The following is a 23,455-nucleotide window of genomic DNA, read 5'->3' on the forward strand; positions in this document are numbered from 1 at the left end:
ACGGGGACTAGCGGGAGAATTATCCGTGAGAGCACATGCCAGGGGAGAATAGACCCCTGGAATGGGTCTTTATTTGGAAAACAGATGTTCGCGTTATTTTTCTCTTTTTATAGCTTTTTTGAGATACTATTTACATCCCACAAAATTTACTCATTTTAAGTGTATTTTGGTGAGTTGTAGTAAATTAATACAGTTGTGCGAACTACATTCCAGCCTAGTTCAGAATACTACCACCACCTCCCCCCAAATCCCTTCCTACCCCGCCTCACCCCCCACCCCATGGCCTCAGGCAGGCCCCCATCGGTTTTCTGATTCTATCATTTTACCCTTCTGGAAATTTCATAGAAATTGAATTGTATATAGATTTTTTGTGTGTCTGCCTTCTTTCTTTCATGTAGCATGATTTTCAGGTTTTACCCCGTCGATGCATCTATCAACTGCACATTCTTTGTTATTACTGAGTTCTCTATTATGTAAATACACCTCATTGTGTTTGTCTTTTCACCATTCCTGGGTTGTTTCCGATTGCTGATTATCATAGGAAAGGCTGCTGTGTACCTTTGCATGCAAGTCTTTTTTGTAATTATATTTCATTAGTCTTAGGTGAATACCTTGAGATAGAATTGCTGGGTTGATGATTAAGTGTGCATTTATCTTTTTTTTTTAAGATTTTATTTATTATTTGTCAGAGAGAGAGAGAGAGAGAGAGCGAGTGAACACAAGGAGGGGGAGCAGCAGGTTCCCCACTGAGCAGGGAGCCGGATGTGGGACTCGATTCCAGGACCCTGGGGTCACTACCTGAGCCAAAGGCAGACACTTAACCGACTGAGCCACCCAGGCATCCCAAGTATGCATTTATCTTTTAAGAAATTGCCAAACTTTTTTTCCAAAGTGGCAATACCGTTACACATTCCCATAGCAATGTACAAAAATTTCAGTCACTCCCCATCTTCACTGACACTTGATATGATCAGCCTTTTTTAATATAGCTTTTCAGGCGGGTACGTGGTGGTATCTTGTTTGTAATTTTCATTTCCCTAATGATAAATTGTATCGGACATCTTTTCACATGTTTATTGGGCATGTGTATATCTTTGGGAAAGTGTCTATCCATATCTTTTGCCCATATTTAAAGATTAAATTGTCTTCTTATTTTTGAGTTGTAAGAGCTTTCTTTTTTTTTAAAAAAAAAAACATATAATATATTTTTATCCCCAGGGGTACAGGTCTGTGAATCGCCAGGTTTACACACTTCACAGCACTCACCATGGCACATACCCTCCCCAATGTCCATAACCCCACCCCCCTCTCCCAACCCCCCTCCCCACAGCAACCCTCAGTTTGTTTTGTGAGATTACGAGTCACTTATGGTTTGTCTCCTTCCCAATCCCATCTTGTTTCATTTACTCTTCTCCTTGTAAGAGCTTTCTATATGTTGTGGATGCAAGTCCTTTATTAGATGTGTGATTGTGAGTATTTTTCTCCAAGTCTGTGGCCTGTCTTTGCATTTTCTTACTGTTGTCTTTTGAAGACCAAATGTTTTTAATTTTGAGGATGTCCAATTTGTTATTTTTTTCTCTCCTGGATCATATTTTTAGTATAATATTTAAGAAATCTACTTAATTAAGGTCAAAAAGCCATTCTCTTATTTTACATCAAGGGTAGAAAATTATTGACTTTTATTTCTTTAAAAATGACCAAGATTCATCCAGATGCCGAAGCTAGGGCCGGGAGTTCTGTTAGTTTTCCGGTTTGGTGGTTGTGGTAATGATGGGCTCAGGGGGCCAGGTGTATCATTGTCACTTTAAATAATTATAACTTGGCTTCATGCACCTTCTATCACCCATTCTGCTGAGCACTGTACTCAAAACAGTCCTCCTGCTGTTTTGCACCCCCCTCCTCTCTCACCACCCCCAGGCAGCATTGATCTGTACATAATTGATTCTCAGATTATTGAATTAAATTTAATTGAATCCTCTAAAATTCTGTGCACTTGTTTTTTTGTTTTTTTGTTTTTTACTCTGTGCATGAGAAGATGGTGGTGTTTTTAACTGAGGTATAATTGACATACAACATTATATTAGTTTCAGGTGTACAACATGATTTGGTATTTGTATGTGCTGTGAAGTGATGACACTGTAAGTCTAGATAACATTTGTCACCGTACGTGGTTATAAGATAGGTGTCTTGTGATGAACTTTTTAAAATTGAGTCTCTTAGCAAATGTCAAATAGGCAATACGGCATTATTAACTGCAGTCGTCATGTTGGACATTATATCCCACAACTGATTTATTTTATAACTGGAAGTATGTACCTGTTAACTCCCTTCACCCATTTTGCCTGACCCACCACCCCCTGCCTCTGACAACTCTACACTCTGTGCTTAGGAGCTTGTTTGTTTGGTTTTGCTTTGCTTAGAGTCCACATATAATGAGATCATATGGTATTTGTCTTTCTCTGTCTGACTTATTTCACTTAGCATTATGCCCTCCAAGTCCATCCATGTTGTCACAAGTGGCAAGATTTCATTTGTGAATGGCTGAATCATATTCCATTGTGTGTCTGTGTATGTGTGTATGTGTAAAAAATCACATCTTGGCTGCACCTATTTATACGTATGTGTGTGTGTGTATGTGTGTGTGTGTGTGTGTTTAAGTAAGTTCTACTCCCAGCGTGGGGCTTGAACTCATGACCCTGAGACCATGAGTAGCATGCTCTTCCTATGAGCCAGCCAGGTGCCACCCCCCTTTTTTAAGTAAATGGCTGCATCAGTTTACATTCTACCAACAGTGTATGAGGATTCCCTTTTCTCCTCATCCTCACAACACTTATTTCTTCTCTTTTTGATAGGATTCATTCTGACAGTTGTGAGGTGATGTCTTACTGTGGTTTTGTTTTACATTTCCTTGATGATTAGTGATATTGAGCATCTCTTCACGTGTTTGTTGGCCACCTTTAGGTCTTTAGAGAAATGTGTATTCAGGTCTTCTGTGAATTTTTGTTTTTGTTCTTTTAATCAGGTTGTTTATTTGCTCTTAAGTTGTGTGAGCTCTTTATTTACTTTGGATACTAATCCCTTGTAAAATATATAATATGCAAATGTTTTTTTCCCTTTCAGTGGTTTGCCTTTTTATTTCATTGATGGTCTCCTTTGTTGTACAAAAGCTTTTTAGTTTGACATAGTCCCACTTGTTTATTTTGGCTTTTGTTGCCTTTGCTTTTGGTGTCAAATGTTTACTGGCTGAATCCTGAGCCAGCTGACCAGGAGGGAGAAAGAGGACCTTCAGAGCTTCCTTTCCTCCTACGCCTGAGCAATCCCAGCACTCACACCAAATACCCTGTTGAAGCCATATGCAGTTGTCCTTTTCAGTTCTGGGACTGTGTTTGGGTTCTGTCTCACATACATCCCTTGGTCTCAGACGTTCTTAGTGGTCTCCCTTGGTCTGCTGCCTCTTGCCTTTCTGCTGGCTTTGTTCTTCCCCCACCCTTTTCACTTCTAGGTTCTGTTGGCTGCTATTCCAGACTTTTAAATCCTCTTCTCTACAGATGTTGCCTCTCCTTTTGCTCAAGTGGCGTCCATTGGACACAGAGATGCAGCAAGTGGTACCTGGATCCAGAAACCACGACTCAGCCACAGTTGGGAGCCTCACTCCTCCACTTCTCTGAGCAGGAGCTGGGCACAGACTTGCCTCTCCTGCCCACATCATTCTGCCCGTTGTTGAGATAGCTAACATGTGCCTGATACTCATGTCTCCATCTCTACCTTGCTGAGCCTCATCAGATGTAATAACCAGCAGCCTTGCAGAATCTGATGCTTAGCTCTCTTTTTTCCAATTTCTGGTCTTGGTTTTATTCTTCTGCTATGGCAGCTCAGTGGCTGTCCAGTTGGTGGCTGCTTTACTTGGCTCCATTTACATTAAAGCAGGTGCAGTGCTCATATCCCAAAATACAGGGCTGGAGGAGACCTTAGAGATGTAATCATGAGCCCCTACAGATGTTTTCCTGGAAATCTTTGTGATTCTTTTCATAGGCTTAAAAATTTTATTTTTCACAGATACTTTTCTGCCCAGTTTCTTGTTAATTGCCATAATTTCAAAACCAAAAAAAAAGTGATAATGAAATTCAGAAATTTCTGACATCTATGGCATTTCTTCTTTCGTGGCTGTGCCTTTGTCCTCCTGTCTCACCTTTCCTTCTCATTTTCCAGTTCTCTTTCCAGAAAGGCAGGCACAGGTGTTTCTCTTTAGGAAATAAATGCTCAGATTACCCGCAAACATTTTTCTATGAAAATGCAACTGAAGAGATACAAAGAGGAAGTAATTCTAGGTATAATGTTCTTATCAACCCCTTTGTAAAAAAAACCAGAGGCTTGGGGCGCCTGGGTGGTCCAGACAGTTAAGCATCTGCCTTCAGCTCAGGTCAAGCTCCAGCCCTGCTCAGCAGGGAGTCTGCTTCTCTCTTGCTCTCCCTCTGTCCCTCCTCAGTGCTCGTCCCACCCTCCTCTCTCAAATGAATAAATACAAAATGCTAAAAACAAAACAAAACAAAAAACAGAGGCTTTTCTGGGCTGATTTTTTCCAGGCAGCAGGACACTTGCACCAGAAATACTCTCCTCTTGCTGGCGTTCCTGATCAGCTCTTTGATTTGCCATTTCTTTTGCCCCATCGCAACAGAATATATTCTTTCTGGGGAGCCCATTTAAAAAATAAACAAATAAAAGAACAAATATTAGTAGAAATAGAATGTGACCTTCTCATAGAGTAAGTGGTTCCTGAGAAGTCAGTGTCTTTTAGCAGAGTATTCTAAAGCTTTGATCGATGGGTTGCTTAAATCTCAGGTCACCGAGAAAGTTGTCTCCAATATTCTTGCTTTTGTGTGCTTAGTGCAGAATATGGACTCCTGAGGAGCCAACTTTTTACTTCCTGGAAACTGAATTATAGTCTAAATGCACAGGACAAGGATGCTCTTTGGAGTAAATCTGACATATTCGTTCGGCAGCAAATGGTCACTTACTGATTTATTTTTTTTTTATATAAATGTAGATTTCTACATGGCGTGTTTGCAGAAAATGAAATGCACCGGGAGTTAAATATTTCATGAGTGACTCCCCTGTTTTGCTGGTAAATCCTTTGTAGTGCAAAATGCATATCAGCAAGTAACTGAGATTTGTTCTTTACATGAAATCGCCTCCAGCTGGAATGAAGGATTCCCAGCTATTTAGTTTATGATAATATACCTTACCTGGCACTGATAACAAGTGGGGAACACAATTCTTCATGTCACATCGGTCTCCATTTGTCATTTTCATGGTCCTATTGTGATTATACAGAGCCTGGATACCTTAGCAAAATACATTTTAAATATTTCCTGTGTAGATGATTGTCATCTGTGACATGGCAGGAGTTGATGTCCCTCGGATTCGATAAATCTGGGCCTTCTGCCTCCTCACCCCCATACCCAGGCTCATGTTTGGGGAAGGCTCACGCTATAGAAAAGAGTGACTCAGAAATGCAGCGAGGAGGAAGGCAGAGGCGGCGGCTGTGGGCCTCCAGCACCCACACTGGTGGTGGGCCTTGCTCACCACCAGCCTCCTGCAGCCTGGCTCGTCCCCGATATGAAACAGTAAGATGGCCCTCCCATAGAATGTCGCTTTTGACAGTCCTCCCAGATCTGCTGTGCACCTTCAGATCGGCTGTGACTCACGCAAGCTCTCTGCGGCAGAGTGCTCACGAGGCTTCCCGAGAGTCGTTGACTACTTCTGGTTAATGGGTTAATGAGCAAGAGACATGTTTGTATCACCTCTGAATGGAAGCAGTTTAGAGCAGGAGAATCCGGGGACTGTGGAAGTCACCTGCTGAGATGGCAACATCACAAAATGGCGGAGCAGAAGCCCCTGCAGGCCACCCTGGACATTAACACGAGTGAAGGATAAACTGTACTTTTGCCAAAGACTGAGACCTCTGGGTTAGTTACTCCCTGAAGTCAGGCTAATTCTCTTTCCCATTCTTCTCCCAGACTCACCTCCAGGCCCGAGAGAAGGGGAGCACACACTGAAATTTTGAACCATGCCTTGCATCTCCACTCAGAAAGGTTCTTATCATTAAACAAGAATATCGTTTTATAGGGGACGACTGGGTTAAGGTTAAGCCTCTGCCTTCAGCTCAGGTCATGATCTCAGGGCCCTGGGATTGAGCCCCGCATCGGGCTCTCTGCTCAGCGGGGAGCCTGCTCCCCCCGCCTCTCTCTGCCTGCCTCTCTGCCTACTTGTGATCTCTCTGTCAAATAAATAAATAAAATCTTAAAAGAAAAAAAGAATACGTTTTATAAATCCTGGCTTCTTGTCTTTGAAATGTGACTTTTTTTTTTAAGCGGGTAGCCTGCCGGGCATCCAAAATGTTATTATCTACCATTAAACGGCTGCCATTTTGCCATGTGTTGTTTATTTGACAAATGGATAAGACATAGCCCATTTAGAATACGAATATCCCATAAGGCCTTTTATGCTGAAGGTTTTAATAAACCATTTCTGATGCTTATATCTTCTCAGTGATACTTGTAGAAAACCGCAGTTTACAAGAAGGTAAATAGAGCTGGAGCGTGTTTCAGCAGCTTGACGAATGTTGCCAAATAGATTACTGTCGAGACCTGTGTTCAGAGTGAAATTTCCGTTTCTCAGACTTCACCTTTAGAACAGTTCCCTATTTTCAATTTCTTAAAATTGGAACTTTCTCTTTCCTAATCTGAAGGTAACCACCTGGGAGGAGAACCTTGCAATGGAGGCGTAGACTTGTCTTGGCTTCCCTCTTTCTCCTCCCGCTTCTTCATGTTCCGTGTTTGCTAGGAGAGCGAGTGGATCCAAGCTGAAGGCACGACTGAGCTCAGAGTTCTAGTCTGATTCATGAAGATGGGAAGGTAGGAGGGATAGACTAAGAACATGGACTCCCTCTCACCCTGTTTGCTAGCTCCATTTTTGCTTTTCTGCGTTAGAAATCAATGGATATATTGTCTAAGACCCTAAATTAGGCATAATCCACCATTACTGTAGTGTAAAGAAATTCGTTTGATGTCAGTGGTAACCATCTTCAGTATAAGTGTGGCATGAGAAATGGGCCTTTCGGCTGTACCAGTATGCATACAAGTAAGCATATCCAGGAAAAGAGAGAATGATAGATCATTTTAGAGGGAAAGCCTCCATCACCAGACTATTCATTTAGAATTCCTGTGGTTCCAGCCATAATCTCATAAGGGGACGTGTGCAATGGAATCTTCAGTTCCCTTAAATGTGGATATGAAGGCCTTTCTGGTTACAAGAAACAGCCTGTCTCAGTTTACCCTATTGATTGTTCCAGATATCTATGGCTATATAACAAATCGCCCCCAAATTTTGCCACTTGAAGCAACAATTTAATGGTTTTTATAATTCCAAGGGTTTGTTACCCCTGAGATAGTTAACATCTGGTTCTCTGTTCTCAGATGTTTCTTCTGCTACATGTGGTTTAAGAAGTCACTTGCTCAGCAGCTTTTATCTGAGAGCTCAGTTGGGCCCAGCAAGTCCAGGATGGTTTTTCATCTCCCTAGGGCCTCCTCCCACTGGCTTCCCATCACGCAGTAGCATAGCTCAAGCTTCCCAGAGGGAACTTAGGAGTGCCCGAGCCCCGGTGTGCAAATGCTCACCACACCTATGGTTGTGTAATTCTTGCTAGAATCCCATTGGCCAAAGTAACTGACACGGCCAAACCCAGAGTCGTCATGAGAGGGGACGAAGGGGTATGGATGCCGTGAGGAGCGCCTCCCGTGGGCCACCCATGGAATAGTCCACCTAGCACACTAACGCAGGCTTGTTTTAGTCCACAAGATGGAAGACGCTTCAACCACAACCACTATTCTGGTCAACCTCACGGAGAACTGGACCACTGCCTGGGATACTAAGAGTTGTAGAGGCCTGGTTAGCACAGTACAGGAGGAGTGGGTTCTCGTTCTCACCTGTCAGGTGTTCCATGATGCTGCAGTCACTGGGCAACAGTCTGTTCCTGTTTCTACCGATTTTCTTACTACGCACTGGCTTCCTTCTGCTCTTGACACCTCGTCTCCTCTGCTGACTCATGGCTCCTCAGGCCGCCTTGCTTCTGTGGTCTTCAGCCTTTGTTCTCACTCCAAATTATTGACTCACTCTCCCTCTCTGCCTCATATCTACCCTCTCCCTGAGAAACAAGTCTGTCACCACTCTGTCGGTCACTCCTCGGGCCTTTAAAACAGCCTCGTCATCTCAACAGGCTCAAACATGGCTGCTCCCTTGGTCACACACCCACCCCTGACTCTTCTTGCCTCGGTCAGGGTGATGGGGTCAGTGCAGAAGGGCATGCTGATCAGAGCAAGCATTTGGAGAGGAATAGTGCCCCCTCCATTCATAGTTCACTGTGATTGGATTTGGAGGTGGGAGCAGAAGCACGGTGTGAGAAGCGTGGGTCCCTTTGTTACTTACTGCTTCCGTCCTTCCGTCCACAGTCAGCTGTGTCACCCCTGGGGCTGAGCATGCCGGCTGTCGTCACATAACCAGCTGTACAAGTGTGGGACAGGTGCATCCTTGGTCAGGGTCGCTGGTAGTCTCAGCCCTATGGACTTTGCATTAAGCATGCTTTATCCTTTGTCTTAGATCTTTCAATTAGATCATTGTCTACTACTTCTTTTCTGGTCATTGGCTGTGCTAAACAGAGGAAGTGTGAAAAAGTGAGTATCCAAATAATTCCATGTGATGCAAAAAGCTAGATCACGTTAAAAGGCATTGGTATTTTTGATGCTCTAACTTCAGTGACTTATAAAGGTTTATAAAAGGCTTTTCTAAATTCAAGAGATCCTTAAAATATTGTTTTATATATGTCTACACTTCTTATGCATGTACTATCTCTAGAAGGATGTGCAAAACTTGGTAGTAAAACTCCTCTCGGAGAGAAATGGGGTTGCTAGGGTTTCTTATGTTGAATTTATGGTCTTTTGTACCTTACGAATGTTGTATGGGCATATAGTGGGCATATAGTGCCTACTTTTAATTTATAGTTAACTTTTCCAAAGCGTGTCTAGTCTGCATGGTCCTAACTAGCAGCTCCTTTGAAAGGCCAGGGCCGGCATGTGGCGCAGTTCCAGCTGACAGTAGTCATGTGGGATGCCACCTGAAGAGGCCCCTGAAGTCCTGCTCCAAGCGACACCGTGAAGATCTTCTGTGGATATTCAGAATCCATTAGTGATGTGTTTTTTTTCAACATCAGTGGTAAACCTGGTGATCTATTTGTTTATTAGCTATTGTGCCAGATAAGAACCTATGAGAGGGAGAGAAATGCTAGGGGCTTTTCAGGGTGTGGCAATGTGAGAGGGCTGGATGCTCCAGAACATTCCAGAACGGGAACTCTGGGTCTGGCACTTCACACACTGGTGGGTGCCCTTAAGCAGGTGACTTTACCATTTTGCATCTCGTAAATTGGGAATTGTAATAGGATTTACCTTTGGGGGTTGATGAGATGAGATAAGTGAATGCATGGAGCCAACTCAGTGCCATTCCTGGTACCTGGATGGTGCTCAGTGAGTAATAGCCATTGTGATTGGATTCCCCTCCATCTTCTCATCTACTAAATGGGCACAGTCCCTGCTTTCCTATCTTCTGAGGTTTTTATGAATATCAAAGAAGATGACCAGTTAAAGTGCTCTGAGGAATCAAGATTTGAACTATTACCAAGATGTGTTCTATCATTGATTATTTGGATAAAAACACCTGCTAACTGTCCACCTTTCCTTACATACTATTCTAAGTTCTAGCTACCAGATTCCTTGTTGAAATTCTCTGGGACATCCCTCTGGGCTAGGGCCAAATTAGAAACATGTTCCTTGGTGTTCCATAAAGTTTAGCTTGTTATTTGAAGAGACAAAATCCCAGACCACTTTTCCTGAAGTGTTTTCCTGGTAATGTAGCTGTGTAGATATAAGTGCGACTTCGCAATTAAGCAAAGTCATTGCCCATTTCTCATTGACCTTCCTTCTGTAGTCTCAGACTTGAAATCTGAGTTGAGAAGTGCAAGCATGGGCTAGAATGGACGTCATTCTAATGGCAAATATTTAACAAAATATAAAGTAACCATCCCCAAGTTGACAGCTGAAAAAACGCCTTTCATAGCCAAAATAATGTCACACTCAGTTAGTGAGGCCAGACACTGATGGGTCACCAGAGCAATAATGAGTGTGCCCAAGGGCATCCAGTCACATTAGCATATTTGTTTATTGGCTTAGAGAATAGATCGTGTTACAGTCGGCATCGAACCACCCATGTTGGGATGCGGAAAAGCACAAACAGACCAGAATGAAACTGTGAGTGGTGCATGGCCTTCCAGTTCTGAAAAAGAGCTGATATATTTTCTTAATTAAAATAATTTCATCTTTTACTTGAGAGGAAAAAACAAAGATTTTGTCTTCTTTTGAATGACAAGACTTCATAAGTGAATAACAGGAGAGCTATGTTTTTTGGGCTTAATATGAAACTTTTGTCAAAACTTCACGTTTTTCCTTTTAAATGTATGGTAAATAATGCGGTGATTAATATGATTTTTAGGCCAAAAGAAGTAAGGGAACCTTGACTTGTATTTCTTGTCTAATGAAGAAAAGTTTACCGAAGAAGAGAGATGTTCCTTTCCCTTCTGTTTCAGAGGTTCTGTAGGTAATTTGTGAAGAGTTGCTTTGAGTGGAGTTAAATGAAGGGAAATATTAAAAGGTCTTTCTGTTTATCGATACTCTGGGGTCATTTTAGCAATATACGTGGTTTTAAGTGTCAGCATGAATTATATTCTGAACTTGGACCTGCCATTTGTCTCGTTTGATCATGCTCTAAAATATCTGTGCAGGGGCGTCTGGGTGGCACAGTTAGGCCTCTAACCCTTGGTTTCAGCTCAGGTCTTGATCTCAGGGTCGTGGGATCCAGCCCTGGGTTAGGCTCCCTCTCAGTGGGGAGTCTCCTTGAGATTCTCTCTCTCCTCCCTCGGCCCCTCCCGTTCATGCTCATGCTCTCTCTCTCTCTGAAATAGATAGATAAAATCTTTAAAATATCAAAATATAAAAATAATAAAATGTCCATGCAAGTAGTTTTTGTAAATTTCTTATTTAAGCTGTATGGCACTAACATACCCTTCAGCCCTGACAAAACATGAGGCTGCTATTTCAAGTTGGGGTTTTATTCATTTAATGGAATTGCATAAACAGTTTGGTTTTAACTCATGATTCTCAGGTAAGAGAGAATGACCAGCATTTTGCGAGGCAAACCACCAGACAGATGGGCTCCTAGCTGGGCAGGGCGTTGACATCAATACTGAGAGCTTAGGAGCGGTGTTTTTTTTCTTTGTGAGACATGCACAGCACATCACTCTTACAGAAAGAGAGCTAAATTTTCTGTAGCTGTATTTGATTTTCACTTTGACTGAGTGCTGGGGACCTAATGCTGTCCTTAGGCACTGAGTTTTTCACCTCTGATGGCATACGTAGGAGGAGTGGGTGATTTTCCACGGGCAGGAGTCAGAGGCTGGGCAGGACAGTCTCTCTGTCCTCCCCAAACAGAACCCACACTGGAGACAGATTTGTGGCCATCGGTGCAGTTAGCTCACGACTTCTGAAGAAAGACTACATCTAGTTCATGACCTCCTCTTGTTGTGAGGATTTACTCATGTCTCCTTAAGTAAGTACCTTCTCAATTTTTCTTAAAATTTGAATTTCTTTCTTTAGGCGACACTGCGATTTAATGGCAATATCTTATTCCCTGTAGACTCTGAAAAGGTAAAGCAGGTGGAAGGATGCTTGTTTTTTAATGAAACTAAGAGTTTTCTCTGTTGGGAGGATGACTGGTTAAGGCATGCAGGCAAAGTAAATCATCAGTTAAGGACTTGGAAATTGTGGGTAGCTGCTTAAGATCTCATGGGCATTGCAATTTTTCTATACGTCTTTTAGAAAGTATTTTAGTTCTCCTGCACCCCTTCGGAGAGCTAGGCACGTACATGGGATGCACTTGACTAGGCTGACAGAAATCAGGCAGGTGAGCCAGTCGTTTTCTCCGTGTTTGAGTCTGGAGTTCTGTCTCCATATGCCTAGTATGTAGCATCAACCTGTTTTAGTGCCATTTATTTGCATTTTCTGTGAAGCTCATGTGTAAATTCAGAATTCGCATTTCAACAGAAAAATCACGAGAGACCTAAATAAATCTGGTTAAATGATAGAGATACGGTTTGCACACATGGTTAAATGATAGGGATATGGTTTGCACATATAGAAAGACTGCCTGGTGTATATTTTGGTTGGAAATAGTTAGATGAGGGATGCCAGGGTGGCTCAGTGGGTGAAGCGTCTGCCTTCAGTTCAGTCCATGGTCTCGAGGTCCTGGGATCGAGTCCTGCATCAGGTCTTCCTGCTCAGCAGGGAGCCTGCTTCTCCCTCTGCCTGCTGCTCCCCCTACTTGTGCTCTCTCTCTGACAAATAAATAAAATCTTTTTTTTTTAAAGAGATAGTTAGATGAGCTTCTGTATCAGCCTCTCGAAATTGTAATGGACATGATTGCTTTATATATATTGTAATGTGGAAACACAATTTTCTTGGATCTTAAACAAAACCACAGAATATGGATGTTTCATTCAGAAAACAATATTTATGTACATGTAATGTCTATGTTTAGCCTAGTGTTAGTCCTTTTTCTTGTATTTGTTTACCAAGAAGTGTCCCAGCTGTAGTAGTCATCAGGTTCAAATCAGAACCTCAGTTGCTAGCAGAACACATTATTAGCATTATTTCGCTTTCCTTTTAAATATGTAAGCTCTCTTCCACACACAGACATGATATGATAGCTAATTGACCATATAGACAAGGGTTTGGTTTTCAAACCCAGTAGTAAAATATAAACACAACTTTAGGTAGACTGTACTCAAACAGCCTATCTGAATACAGCCTTGTCTTCAATAATCTTAAATCTCCATTTCTTTTCGCATTCCCCCTTTCTTCTTTTTTTTCTCCTATAAATATTTATGTACAGCCTACAGTGTGTCAGGCACTGCAATGGCCTATGGGGGAAAAATAAACATTGAACAGTAAAGACCACCGTCCCTGCCCTTAGGAGGCTTTCAATTTAGTGGGAAAGATGGATATTATCAAACTACTCAATTGTACAAATAATAAAAATCACACAAATCATTCAATAATTAAGCTGTGGGAGCCACCCTCTGTCCTCTCGAGAGAGCCACCGGTCACCCTCACCTGTCTTCATAAATGAGAAGTCATGATTAGACGCTTCCTTCCAGGGAGGAGGTGGCTGTGAGACAGAGGTCTACAGTTGGTTTTTGCTGATCCTCTTCTGTGTGGGGCAAACTACGTTAATGTTATGAGAGGGATACATAAATGGGAGAGACATCACCTTCGCCTGAAGGGGTAGGGGAGAGAGCATGCATACCCCAAAAAAGAAAAAAAAACTATTTATCTCTGTATCTATCTATATATATAAATCATGATTAAAACTAGGAATTTAGGAACTCTTGGGGGGAGGGTGAAAGGACTTGTAGTTTGATTGGTCGGCTAGTGTTTCCCTTTAAACTGATCTGTAAAGAAATAAATTAGACTTTGATAAGGAAATATGGTGGAGAGGGCATTCCAGGTAAAAGGAACCGAGGAGACAAAAGCATGAAGGTGGGAGAATTCAGGGCATTTTGAAGGCCTGACCCAAGAGAGAGAAGCAGAAACAGACCAGCAAACCGAAAAATAGCTTTATGCAAATAGGAGGGGATAAGGTTGTAGGATAAATTGAAGCCAGATCACTAAGGTTTTTCTATTATCTGTTTAAAGATATACTGAATTTTATTTGATAGATCCCACTGTTTCAGAGGGTGACTGGTAAGAAAAGCCCAGAACTGGGCACCCCAGCACGTCTGCTCTCCTGGTCTAAGTAAGAGATAGGAAAGGCCTTCATTGCTGGTGGTTCAGCTGGTAATCCAGTGTTTGGGGTTTGAAGCAAATGTGCAACAGTGCCTTGGACTTTCCCAAAGACAGTTTCTAGAACGGAGAAGCCATTGGGCCTTTTCTAAACTCACACTTTCTAATCCACTTTTTTTTTTAAGATTTTATTTATTAAAAAAAAAAAAAAGATTTTATTTATTTATTTGACAGACAGAGATCACAAGTAGGCAGAGAGGCAGGCAGAGAGAGAGGGGAAAGCAGGCTCCTTGCTGAGCAGAGAGCCCGATGTGGGGCTCGATTCCATGACCCTGGGATCATGACCTGAGCTGAAGGCAGAGGCCTTAACCCACTGAGCCACCCAGGCGCCCCTCTAATCCATTTATATGCCAAGTTTTTCCTGTTGGGAATGACATGGTAGCCTCTGGCATAGATGCCGATATTTAAAATGGGAGAACCGTAAGGATGGCAGTGTGGACAGATTTTGCTTGACATCCCTACAAATACTTCTGACCTGATTTTAGCTGATTTATGAATAAATGATTATTCCAGTCCTGAGACTTAAATATTTAAAAAGTTAGCTCCGTTTTAGAGTTCATGTATAATAGAGAACTGATTTTCCGGGCAGCGGACTTCCTCTCATTTCCTTCTTTTTAATACGCTATAATTCTTATTCTCTCCTTTTTCAGTTCCCTGCATGAAAACTATTTAAACGTTGCGCGCAGATCATTTGTGAAAGAAGAAAAGGAAATTCAGTGTGTGGGTCTCCGCAGGAGCCCAGCTAATGCAGCTTGAAATAATGCCGAGGAAGAAGCGCTTATCTGCAGGCAGGGCGCCCCTGCTTCTCCTTCTGTGCCAGCTGGTGAGGGCGCTGGACGTCCCTCTTGATCGTAAGTATTAACGTTGTAGAGCTGCTGCGCCCGGGAGTCAAAGCCGCCCCAGCGGTTCCCCTCCCTGTGAGCTGCGTGAATGGAGAAGGTGTCTGTGTGATGCGGGAAAGCTCATCACAATTAATTTGGCTTTTACCTACAGCACCTGGTGTTTCCAAAGAGTCTCGCCACAGAAATGGCCATTGAACCGGTCAGACCATTGTCCTCTCCCTGTCATTATCTTTCTTTCTCCTCAGGTGCCTTTTGTGTACCACGGGGTGGGGGGGCGGTGGAGAAGGAGCGAACTGTGGGCTCCCCTGATCCTCCCAACGGGTGACTCTGGATAGAAGGGGTCCTGCAAGAAAAACTGTATGAATCACTTCGAAACAGTCATGGAGACTTCTCACTTGTCCCTTCCCCACTACTCTACACTCCCCCCCAACCCCATCCCCCTCACGTGCTCAGAATGCCCTGGAAAGATTGGGGGATGGTTTCTCAGCCAACCCCACTCCCCTCCGTAGCCCCAGACTGCCCATAATTCATCTCTCTTGATTCCAACAGGGCAAAATTCACTTGACACATGAGTCTGGATCTAGGACACGTATCTTAGTAAAGCCTAGAGAAAGATCTTTGGTTTAAAAAAAACACTATTTAAAACGGAACGAGCAACCGCTACTGTATCAGAGCCCACCCCTTTTCCTAACAGAAATGATAATGCTGCAGTCCGCCTGCCCTGGGTGGCCTGGTTGTGAGAAAGAAAGAGAACGCCGGGTTCCGACAGGTCGCTTCTCTTGCAGTGGAAAGCAGAATTTCAGATTTGGACAATGACTGGAATCCAGATTCATCCTTTATTCTTGATCTGCCTGACCTCTTTAAATCCATTAGCTTCCTGAATAGAACATCTGTTTGGCAAGCTTTCCAAGGTGCAAGGAAGATAGCACTTTCCTGGGGCTATTCAATTGTTGGGGATGTCATTTTTTGCCAAAGAAGGTTGCAAGTCCCAGTGGGAAGACATTAAGAAAAGATGTGGTTTACCCCACCCTTGGTTGACTTCCTTTGCTGTGCATCTACAGTCTAAAGGACCATAAAATGCAACATTTTACTTCCTTTCAAAAAATATTCATTGACCTTAATTTCAATTAGAAAAAAATTGTATGGAACCAGCCCGTTGGAGTTGGACTGCCCAAGAAAGCATCTGCCCCAGCAGATTACAGAAGAGAGGGGAAAGCACTCGAGAGGAATGGGCTTTTGTTCTCTCTTGTGTTAAATATATTCTCCCTTAATCTGACGGCTCAGTCTAACAATCAGGGGGAAACAGTCACCTACGGCTAACTCAATTATCACTGCTAATGGAGAAGAGGCACAACCATGATGAAAAGAAAGTCACGGACAACCCGGGCGCTTCTGCATTGACCTTTACAAGTAATAATGACAGGCAGCACTGCACAATCATTTGAGTTGCATGCTAATACAATTTCTTCCCCGCCCCTATTCCTTACACCCCATCCATCTGAGCTGCTCCTTGGTTCCCCTACCAGCAACCCCCGGGTGAGGAGGAATTCTGAAGCAGAAGTAGGCTAACGGCCAAAAAGTTCAATTACTGATTTGCAGATGAACCACAGAAATGTAAAAACCTAAAACCAGTGTTGCATTTGGCTCTGATGGAGCCCCGGCACTGTAGTGATGTCCCATTGTTAGGTATCATTACCGGGGGCCTAGTGATGTCTGGGATAATAGGATCAGACACGACACAGTATGTGACAACTCAGATTAATTGTAGATTTCAGCTATTTTTCAAATTGAACATAATTACTTGTCCAGCAACATGTATGGAATGGAATTAGCCATTCCTAGTCCTGGAAGATTTTTTTTTTTTTTTCCCGAAAGCCTTCCTTTTGTTCTTCCATATGTTTATGCAGGATGGCTGATGCAGGAGTAAACAAAACCATTAGTGGGAGCGTCTTTCTTTTACAACCTCATGACTTCCACATTCACTCTCCTGGTTTTTTAGGTCAGACCAAATAGACAAAGATGCCCCTTTGATCTCCAGGGTTCTCACGTTCTCAGTACTAACATCTGGTTTTCTTTAATCCCGTTTGCCCACTCACCTGCTGATATTGATGGGGAAAAAGCAAAACTTCTTGAAGACTGTAAGTGTCTTTCCATAATTACTCGGCAGTGTGAGCACTTGACCGTGTCTTTGTTTTTGAATTAATACTGTGAATGGAACGCACAGCTTTAGGGGTCGTGCCTAACGTCTTTTTGAGCATGTGCATTTCCTCTGGCTAAACGTTGCGTTTAAATACCAAGAAGCAAGTTTAATAGATGCCTTGCATGAATTCCGAAGACTCCGGTATTACTCTTTCTTTTACCGCTATGCCGCTTGACTAACTTCCAAGCTTTATTCGCATCTGATGTAACTCAATGAGAAAATTCACAAAATTTAAAGAAAATGGCTGTCTGGGTCTAAATGCCATTAAATGCTTGCTGGCCTCGAGGTGTGTCTTCCGCTATCTTTCAGAAGGTGAGCGCCAGCCGACGTCTCACCCACGTCAGCCGCGCTGTGCCTCATCGTACTTCTTCGGGACCGTGTAGGCTCACGTCCCAGCAATGCAACGGCCCCGTGAATCTGAATATTGTCTTGCAGTGTGCAACAGACAATTAAGCGTTCCCCACGTAACTCGTTTCTAAGCAAAAACTTCTGCAGTTGGGCAGCTCCTAGAATCTACCTCAAACATAGTTTTCAGGCATTTGAAAAAATCCTGTGAGATTGGATTAACCAGGAAAATCACGTAAAATCAGCTTTCTCCCTATAAGTGTTTGTTAGTTGCCAGGTGACCTAAGCACTGTTCAAAGAGGTCCTTACAGACCTTAGACCCCTGACAGTTGGGAGGGGGAGAGGGGCACCTAACCAGCGCTGCAGCAGACATGTGAACAGAAGTGCTGGGTTTGAAGCCACCAGACTTTCACCTCTGTCACTCGCAGAAAAATACAAGGAATTGGATTGAGGCCCTCCTCACAGTCCCTGCCCCCATCTGCCACCTAGGTATCTACTGTTAGGATATGAAATTCCAGGCTTCCTTCTATCATCCCAAACTCTATGCTCCCAGAGCATAAAGGACCACTCAAAGATGAAGCTGGTCCAAATAAAAATGATTATGACAATAATTTGCACAGAGCTCACACTGAACCATTATGGTTGTGGCATGTACTAAGAATTTTACCCAGATTCTTTTACTTCCTCCTTCCAGTGACCCTAGGAGGTAGATACCAATTTTAAGCCCCATTTTCCCTCTAAGGAAAGTAAGGCTTACAAAAGGTAAGAAACTTGCTGGAAGTCTCACAGCTGGTAAGAAGGAATCAGGCGGGTTCTTGATCCCCAGCCCAAGGTGCTACCCAGCACAGGGAACTGAGATAGGGTTGACTCTTGCTAAAGGGAAGGGAAAATGGTACTGGTGAGTATCCAACAGTTATTAGGTTCATAATAAATGATGACAGGAACGAGCTCTGCTGTTGATCTGGGCTTTAGCTGTTATTTGGATGGCCAGAGCCCACATTTCAGTGTCCATTGTAGGGGACAGCAAGAAGACTGGAGACCAGACAAGAGAAGAGAACCATGTTAGCTGCTTCATAGGACATCAGACATGGAAATGATAAATTTAACCCTGGCAACTGCTAATCACAGTAAAGAAAGACAAGAGCAGAGAGGGCAATTAGTAGTAAGATTTGGGAAACGCTTGGTTGGCCAGTGAAGGAGGTTTCACGAAGCACAGAGCATGGGTAGAAAGGGAAAAGCCAGAATATGAAAAGCTTAAACGATCTAGATAAGTCTTTGTGGAGGCAAAGGGGAGGGCTGTCCTATAAGATGTTTAGCAGCATCTCTGGCCTCTGCCCAGCAGATGCCACAACCACCTCTGGCCCCAGGAGTGACAACGAGCGTTGTCTCCAGAAATGGCCTGATGTCCTCCGAGGGAACCCTAGGTCGAGAACCCCTCGTCTGTGTGAATGGCTCTTCCTGGAGTTGTACAAGGCAGTGACTTATACTGGGAGAGTTTGGATCTCTGCTTGTGTCTTCTTCCTCAGGCCATTTAACTGCCCTGGGCAACAACAGAAGTGGAAGCGGATGGTTTCTCCAGTTCCTGTTCTAACATTCTGTGATTCTGGTTTCACAAGAAGGACATGGTGATCTTTGAGTGGCTTGAGCACTGGATGTCCATAAACCAGCTTCCTTCAGACTAAATTGTTCTGGGTCAGAGCGATTTCCCCATATGATATGAAAACAAATGATCAGATAGCACTTTGAAGAGCAAAACAGAAATGTTGTCTTCTGTAACCGAGCACTTCCCAGTTCCACTGATCTTCTAAACGAGACTATTTTATCTTTGGCGCTCGTAGCCACCTACCTCCTGGCTCTAATAAGACTGCCAAGTCTCTAATTTACCCATATTTTTAATGCTAACTTCTCAAATTGATTTGTTCCCAACATATATTACATTAGCACACTAATGAACTATAAGTCAGTTAGTCTTTCTTAAGAAGTGCCCATTTACCTCGCAACTGAAATGTTATTGAAAAGCATCATTGGAACCAAAAAAACACAAGAATTTCTCATTGTTACATCAGAAGAGAAATGGTCTTCATATTAAACTTGTGTTGGTAATTACCTTCCCGAACTTGTAGAGCTCTGCGAATCCCTATAAACTTACCAAAAGGAAGTTGTGCCTTGACTTCAAAGTTTTAGGAGACTTTTACTTAAAAATCTAGTAACGTATGTGCCGCCACCGTAGAAATTGCTAAAAACATTTGGAGCATCGTTAGTCCAGGGCAAGTGATTTTGACATGGAAAGAGTGATTTTTGTTATGATCTTAAATGACTTCTTTACATTGTTCTTCTTTCTACAATTAAGTGGTACAGCCTCCAACCATTACTCAGCAGTCTCCAAAAGATTACATTATTGATCCTCGAGAGAATATCGTAATCCAGTGTGAGGCCAAAGGGAAACCTCCTCCAAGGTGGGTGTGCGTTCCGCTTTGTTATAGAACCAAACATAAACATCAGTGTTAATATTAAGTCAATTTCAAGTCCTGCCTATCTCTGAAGTATCATGTATCAGTCCTTTCGTTTTGTCTTTCTGATGAATGGGAGTCAGATTGTTCCTCTCGGACACCCAGATAATTGCATTTCTGTACTCACACACCCCTTTCTGCAAAATACTCCAAAATTATAGGGAGATGTAGAGGAAAACCTTCTAAGGGCCCTACTGCCCTTATGGCGTGGGCGAACCTATTTTCTCTGGGCCTCAGTTTCTTCTTCTGTAAAATGAAGAAGCTGAATTTGATTGATGGCTTCAAAGATCCGTCCTTGCCCAGTAGAGGTCTATAAAATAGTCGAGAGTGGGTTTTCAGACTTGGCAGGGCTCAGTACTCAGAGTCTCCATATGGATCTTGGCATGGGCCCTGCACAGCGTTTCAGAGGTGGGAGAGACATGAAAGGTTATCTGGTCCAGCCAGCAGATGTTATAGATGGGAAACTGACACCTGGCAGTGCTCCTCCAGTAGTCAAGTCCCGAAGCTGATCAGCAGATGCTCTGTCATCTGCAGTTATGTACGGGGAGTTTGGAGAGTTGGGTTATTATTATTAAAATATAATGTGGATTTTGGGGGTGCCTGGGTGGCTCAGTCGTTAAGCGGCTGCCTTCAGCTCATGTCATGATCCCAGGGTGCTGAGATGGAGCCCCATGTCAGGCTTCCTGTTCCGCAGGAAGCCAGCTTCTCCCTTTCCCCCTGCTTGTGTTCCCTCTCTCGCTGTGTCTCTTCCTGTCAAATAAATAAATACAGTCTTTAACAAAAAAAAAAAAGGTATGTTCTGCCATATTGTTAGCAACCTCTAGCACCCAAGCCCGAAGATGTTGTCATTTCATGGAGTCCCCCTTCAGGTTCACACTGACATGCCACTTGCCGCCACTCTCTATAGGGCAGGATTACTATTTGGGGCCAGATAGATTTTTGTTGTGGGAATGGGGATATTTACCAGCATCCCTGGCTTCTACCCCCTCTCCATCCATAGCTCCCACTTCGCACCCGCTCCCACCCTGAGATGATGGGACCACGACTGCCCTAAGGGTAAGGAGTGGGAAGGGAAATCCCAGTGGGCCTGCAAAACACAGTGAGGTCCAGAGCTTCCTGGCTCCGTATGTGTGGCCATGGTTGATTTATGACTAGTTATAAAGTATTTAATTACACGAGCTCCACGACTTCTGTACAAGGCAATCCTTTCTATAAATAAAAGGAAAAAGAAGAATTGCAGCTGACCATTTGAAATACTTCCTGAGGAATTTACAAAGTCCTTCTGTCCTAGAATTGAAATTTCTCAGAATGTGTTTTAGAGAGAATTAGCACTTTTAATAGCCAACATTTAAAACCCCACTGAACTCGTTCTCACCGCCTCACCCCAACTTTGCATTTTGGTAACTTGAAACCAGTCTGATCCATTTCAGATGCACACATGTACCTGGGAAGGCCTTTCTGGTCACATTTCAGCCCAAGGCAAAATTTTATTGACAGGTTATCAACTCTGTGAACAGTGCAGTTTACAATAAAAATGCTAATAAAGCTCTAAGAGAACGTGCCTCAGAGACCTACTTTCTGTGTTTTCTTTGAAAAATGACAGCGAATTTGTGTGCCCAATTTCCTTGAGACAGATTCCGGCTCATTCTAAATGAAGACACGTGCCTTAAAATGTACGGCCGGTCCTTTATTCTAAGTCCCGATTCAATGAAACATTTTCTTCAGTCTAGAGCCTGATGTTCTTTCACTGAGTATTAAAATATAATCCTTGGGGCGTCTGGGTGGCTCAGTGGGTTAAGCCTCAGCCTTCCGCTCAGGTCATGATCTCAGGGTCCTGGGATCGAGCCCCACATCGGGCTCGCTGCTCAGCAGGGAGCCTGCCTCCCTCTCTCTCTGCCTGCCTCTCTGCCTACTTGTGATCTCTCTCTCTCTCTCTCTCTCTCTCTGTTAAATAAATAAATATATAAATAAAGTCTTTAAAATGTAATCCTTACTTCTCGAAACCTACAAAACGGCTAGGAATTGGTGAAAGAGGATGTAACATTGTCTTTCTGGACTGTTAACAAGCTTAATCCTTTATGTGTTGGGCAGCTTCTCCTGGACCCGCAATGGGACGCATTTTGACATAGAAAAGGACCCTCTTGTCACCATGAAGCCAGGCTCAGGAACCCTCACGATCAACATCATGAGTGAAGGGAAGGCGGAGACCTACGAAGGGGTCTATCAGTGCACAGCCCGGAATGAGCGCGGAGCAGCAATTTCTAATAATATCGTTGTCCGTCCATCCAGTAAGTGGGACTCGTCTGCCAAACTGGACCCAGTTTTTAAGGTTGGCTCTAAGACTCAATGTCTGTGAGCTCATCTCAATAGTATTACAGGAAGGCAATGCCGTTGCCTCCAGTGCTGTCATTTCATTGTGCCTAAAAATTCTTGCTCCTTTCCACTGTACCCTGAGTGCTGTGCCAACCCTGTCTGTCTTTTCTGCAAGTCCAGAATAAAACACTGGGAGTAAGAAAAGCATATCTTCCCCGAATTGATCAAATGATTAATTTCTCATGTATCTCACGTATGAGCAAACTTCCGATAGCCCGACGGAAATAAATTCAGTATGAAATGGATAGTGGGTAATTAACATTTTTGTTTCCCTGGAAATACAGAGACCTCACTACCTGCAGCTCTGTGGCTTTTTTTGCAGAAGTCACTACCCCCGTTCTCTCAACAGCTTATATTTAAAGAGCTTGTATTTAAAGAACAGTAGCCATTTGCAGTTCTGGTCCTTTCGAAAATTCGTTCTTACCTGTGTTCATTCTTGGGAAAAAATTACAAATAACAAAAAAGAAATTGAAAAATGTACTCATGACTCTTTCCACTCGATCAAGTAACCACCGATCTTTCCACCTTCTCTAGGCAGATAGGCATGTATGTGTGCCAGCAGAGCTCATTCTGAAGTACTAATTTATAACCTTTTCTGACTTATCTACATATCATCTATATTCTCATATCAATCTTCTGCATAAATATATGCTTCTTAATATATAATAATGTATACACTCTAAAGTGTGGGTATACAATTATTTGTTTAAACAAACTTTTTGACACCTAGTGCTTTTCATTCTTTCATGAAGAACACGCTTGTAGTTGAAATTACATATCTTCTTAACAATGTATTTAATAATACAGGTTTTTTTTTTTAAAGACATGGAATTGCTGAGTCAGCATTTATACTATTAATGGCAGTGAATGAAAATCATCACTTTTTTTTTTTTTTTATTTAAGTTTTATTTTTTTTAAACATATAATATCTTTTTATCCCCAGGGGTACAGGTCTGTGAATCGCCAGGTTTACACACTTCACAGCACTCACCATAGCACATACCCTCCCCAATGTCCATAATCCCACCCCCCCAACCCCCTCCCCCCATTAACCCTCAGTTTGTTTTGTGAGATTAAGAGTCACTTATGGTTTGTCTCCCTCCCAATCCCATCTTGTTTCATTTATTCTTCTCCTACACCCTTAACCCCCCATGTTGCATCTCCTCTCCCTCATATCAGGGAGAT

At 42.9% G+C, this 23,455-nt stretch overlaps 1 protein-coding gene across 2 annotated transcripts in view; it reads left to right on the forward strand.

Annotated features, from left to right (window-relative positions):
• LOC111155259 (neuronal cell adhesion molecule) overlaps window positions 1–23,455 on the forward strand; it is a 287,921-nt gene that overhangs the window by 197,696 nt on the left and 66,770 nt on the right. Inside the window, exons 4-7 of one of the 2 annotated variants that reach the window (XM_022515369.1) lie at window positions 14,651–14,851; window positions 16,963–16,980; window positions 19,738–19,843; window positions 21,989–22,185. In XM_022515369.1, the coding sequence (XP_022371077.1) occupies window positions 14,746–14,851; window positions 16,963–16,980; window positions 19,738–19,843; window positions 21,989–22,185 (427 nt within the window). In that variant the 5' untranslated portion in view covers window positions 14,651–14,745. Of the gene's footprint in view, window positions 1–14,650; window positions 14,852–16,962; window positions 16,981–19,737; window positions 19,844–21,988; window positions 22,186–23,455 lie in introns of those variants that run through there. The other variant, XM_022515370.1, reaches the window with a different exon arrangement.

The sequence above is a fragment of the Enhydra lutris genome, unplaced genomic scaffold, assembly GCF_002288905.1.
Source record: "Enhydra lutris kenyoni isolate GAN:26980312 unplaced genomic scaffold, ASM228890v2 scaffoldscaffold40, whole genome shotgun sequence".
NCBI classification, from domain to species: domain Eukaryota; kingdom Metazoa; phylum Chordata; class Mammalia; order Carnivora; family Mustelidae; genus Enhydra; species Enhydra lutris.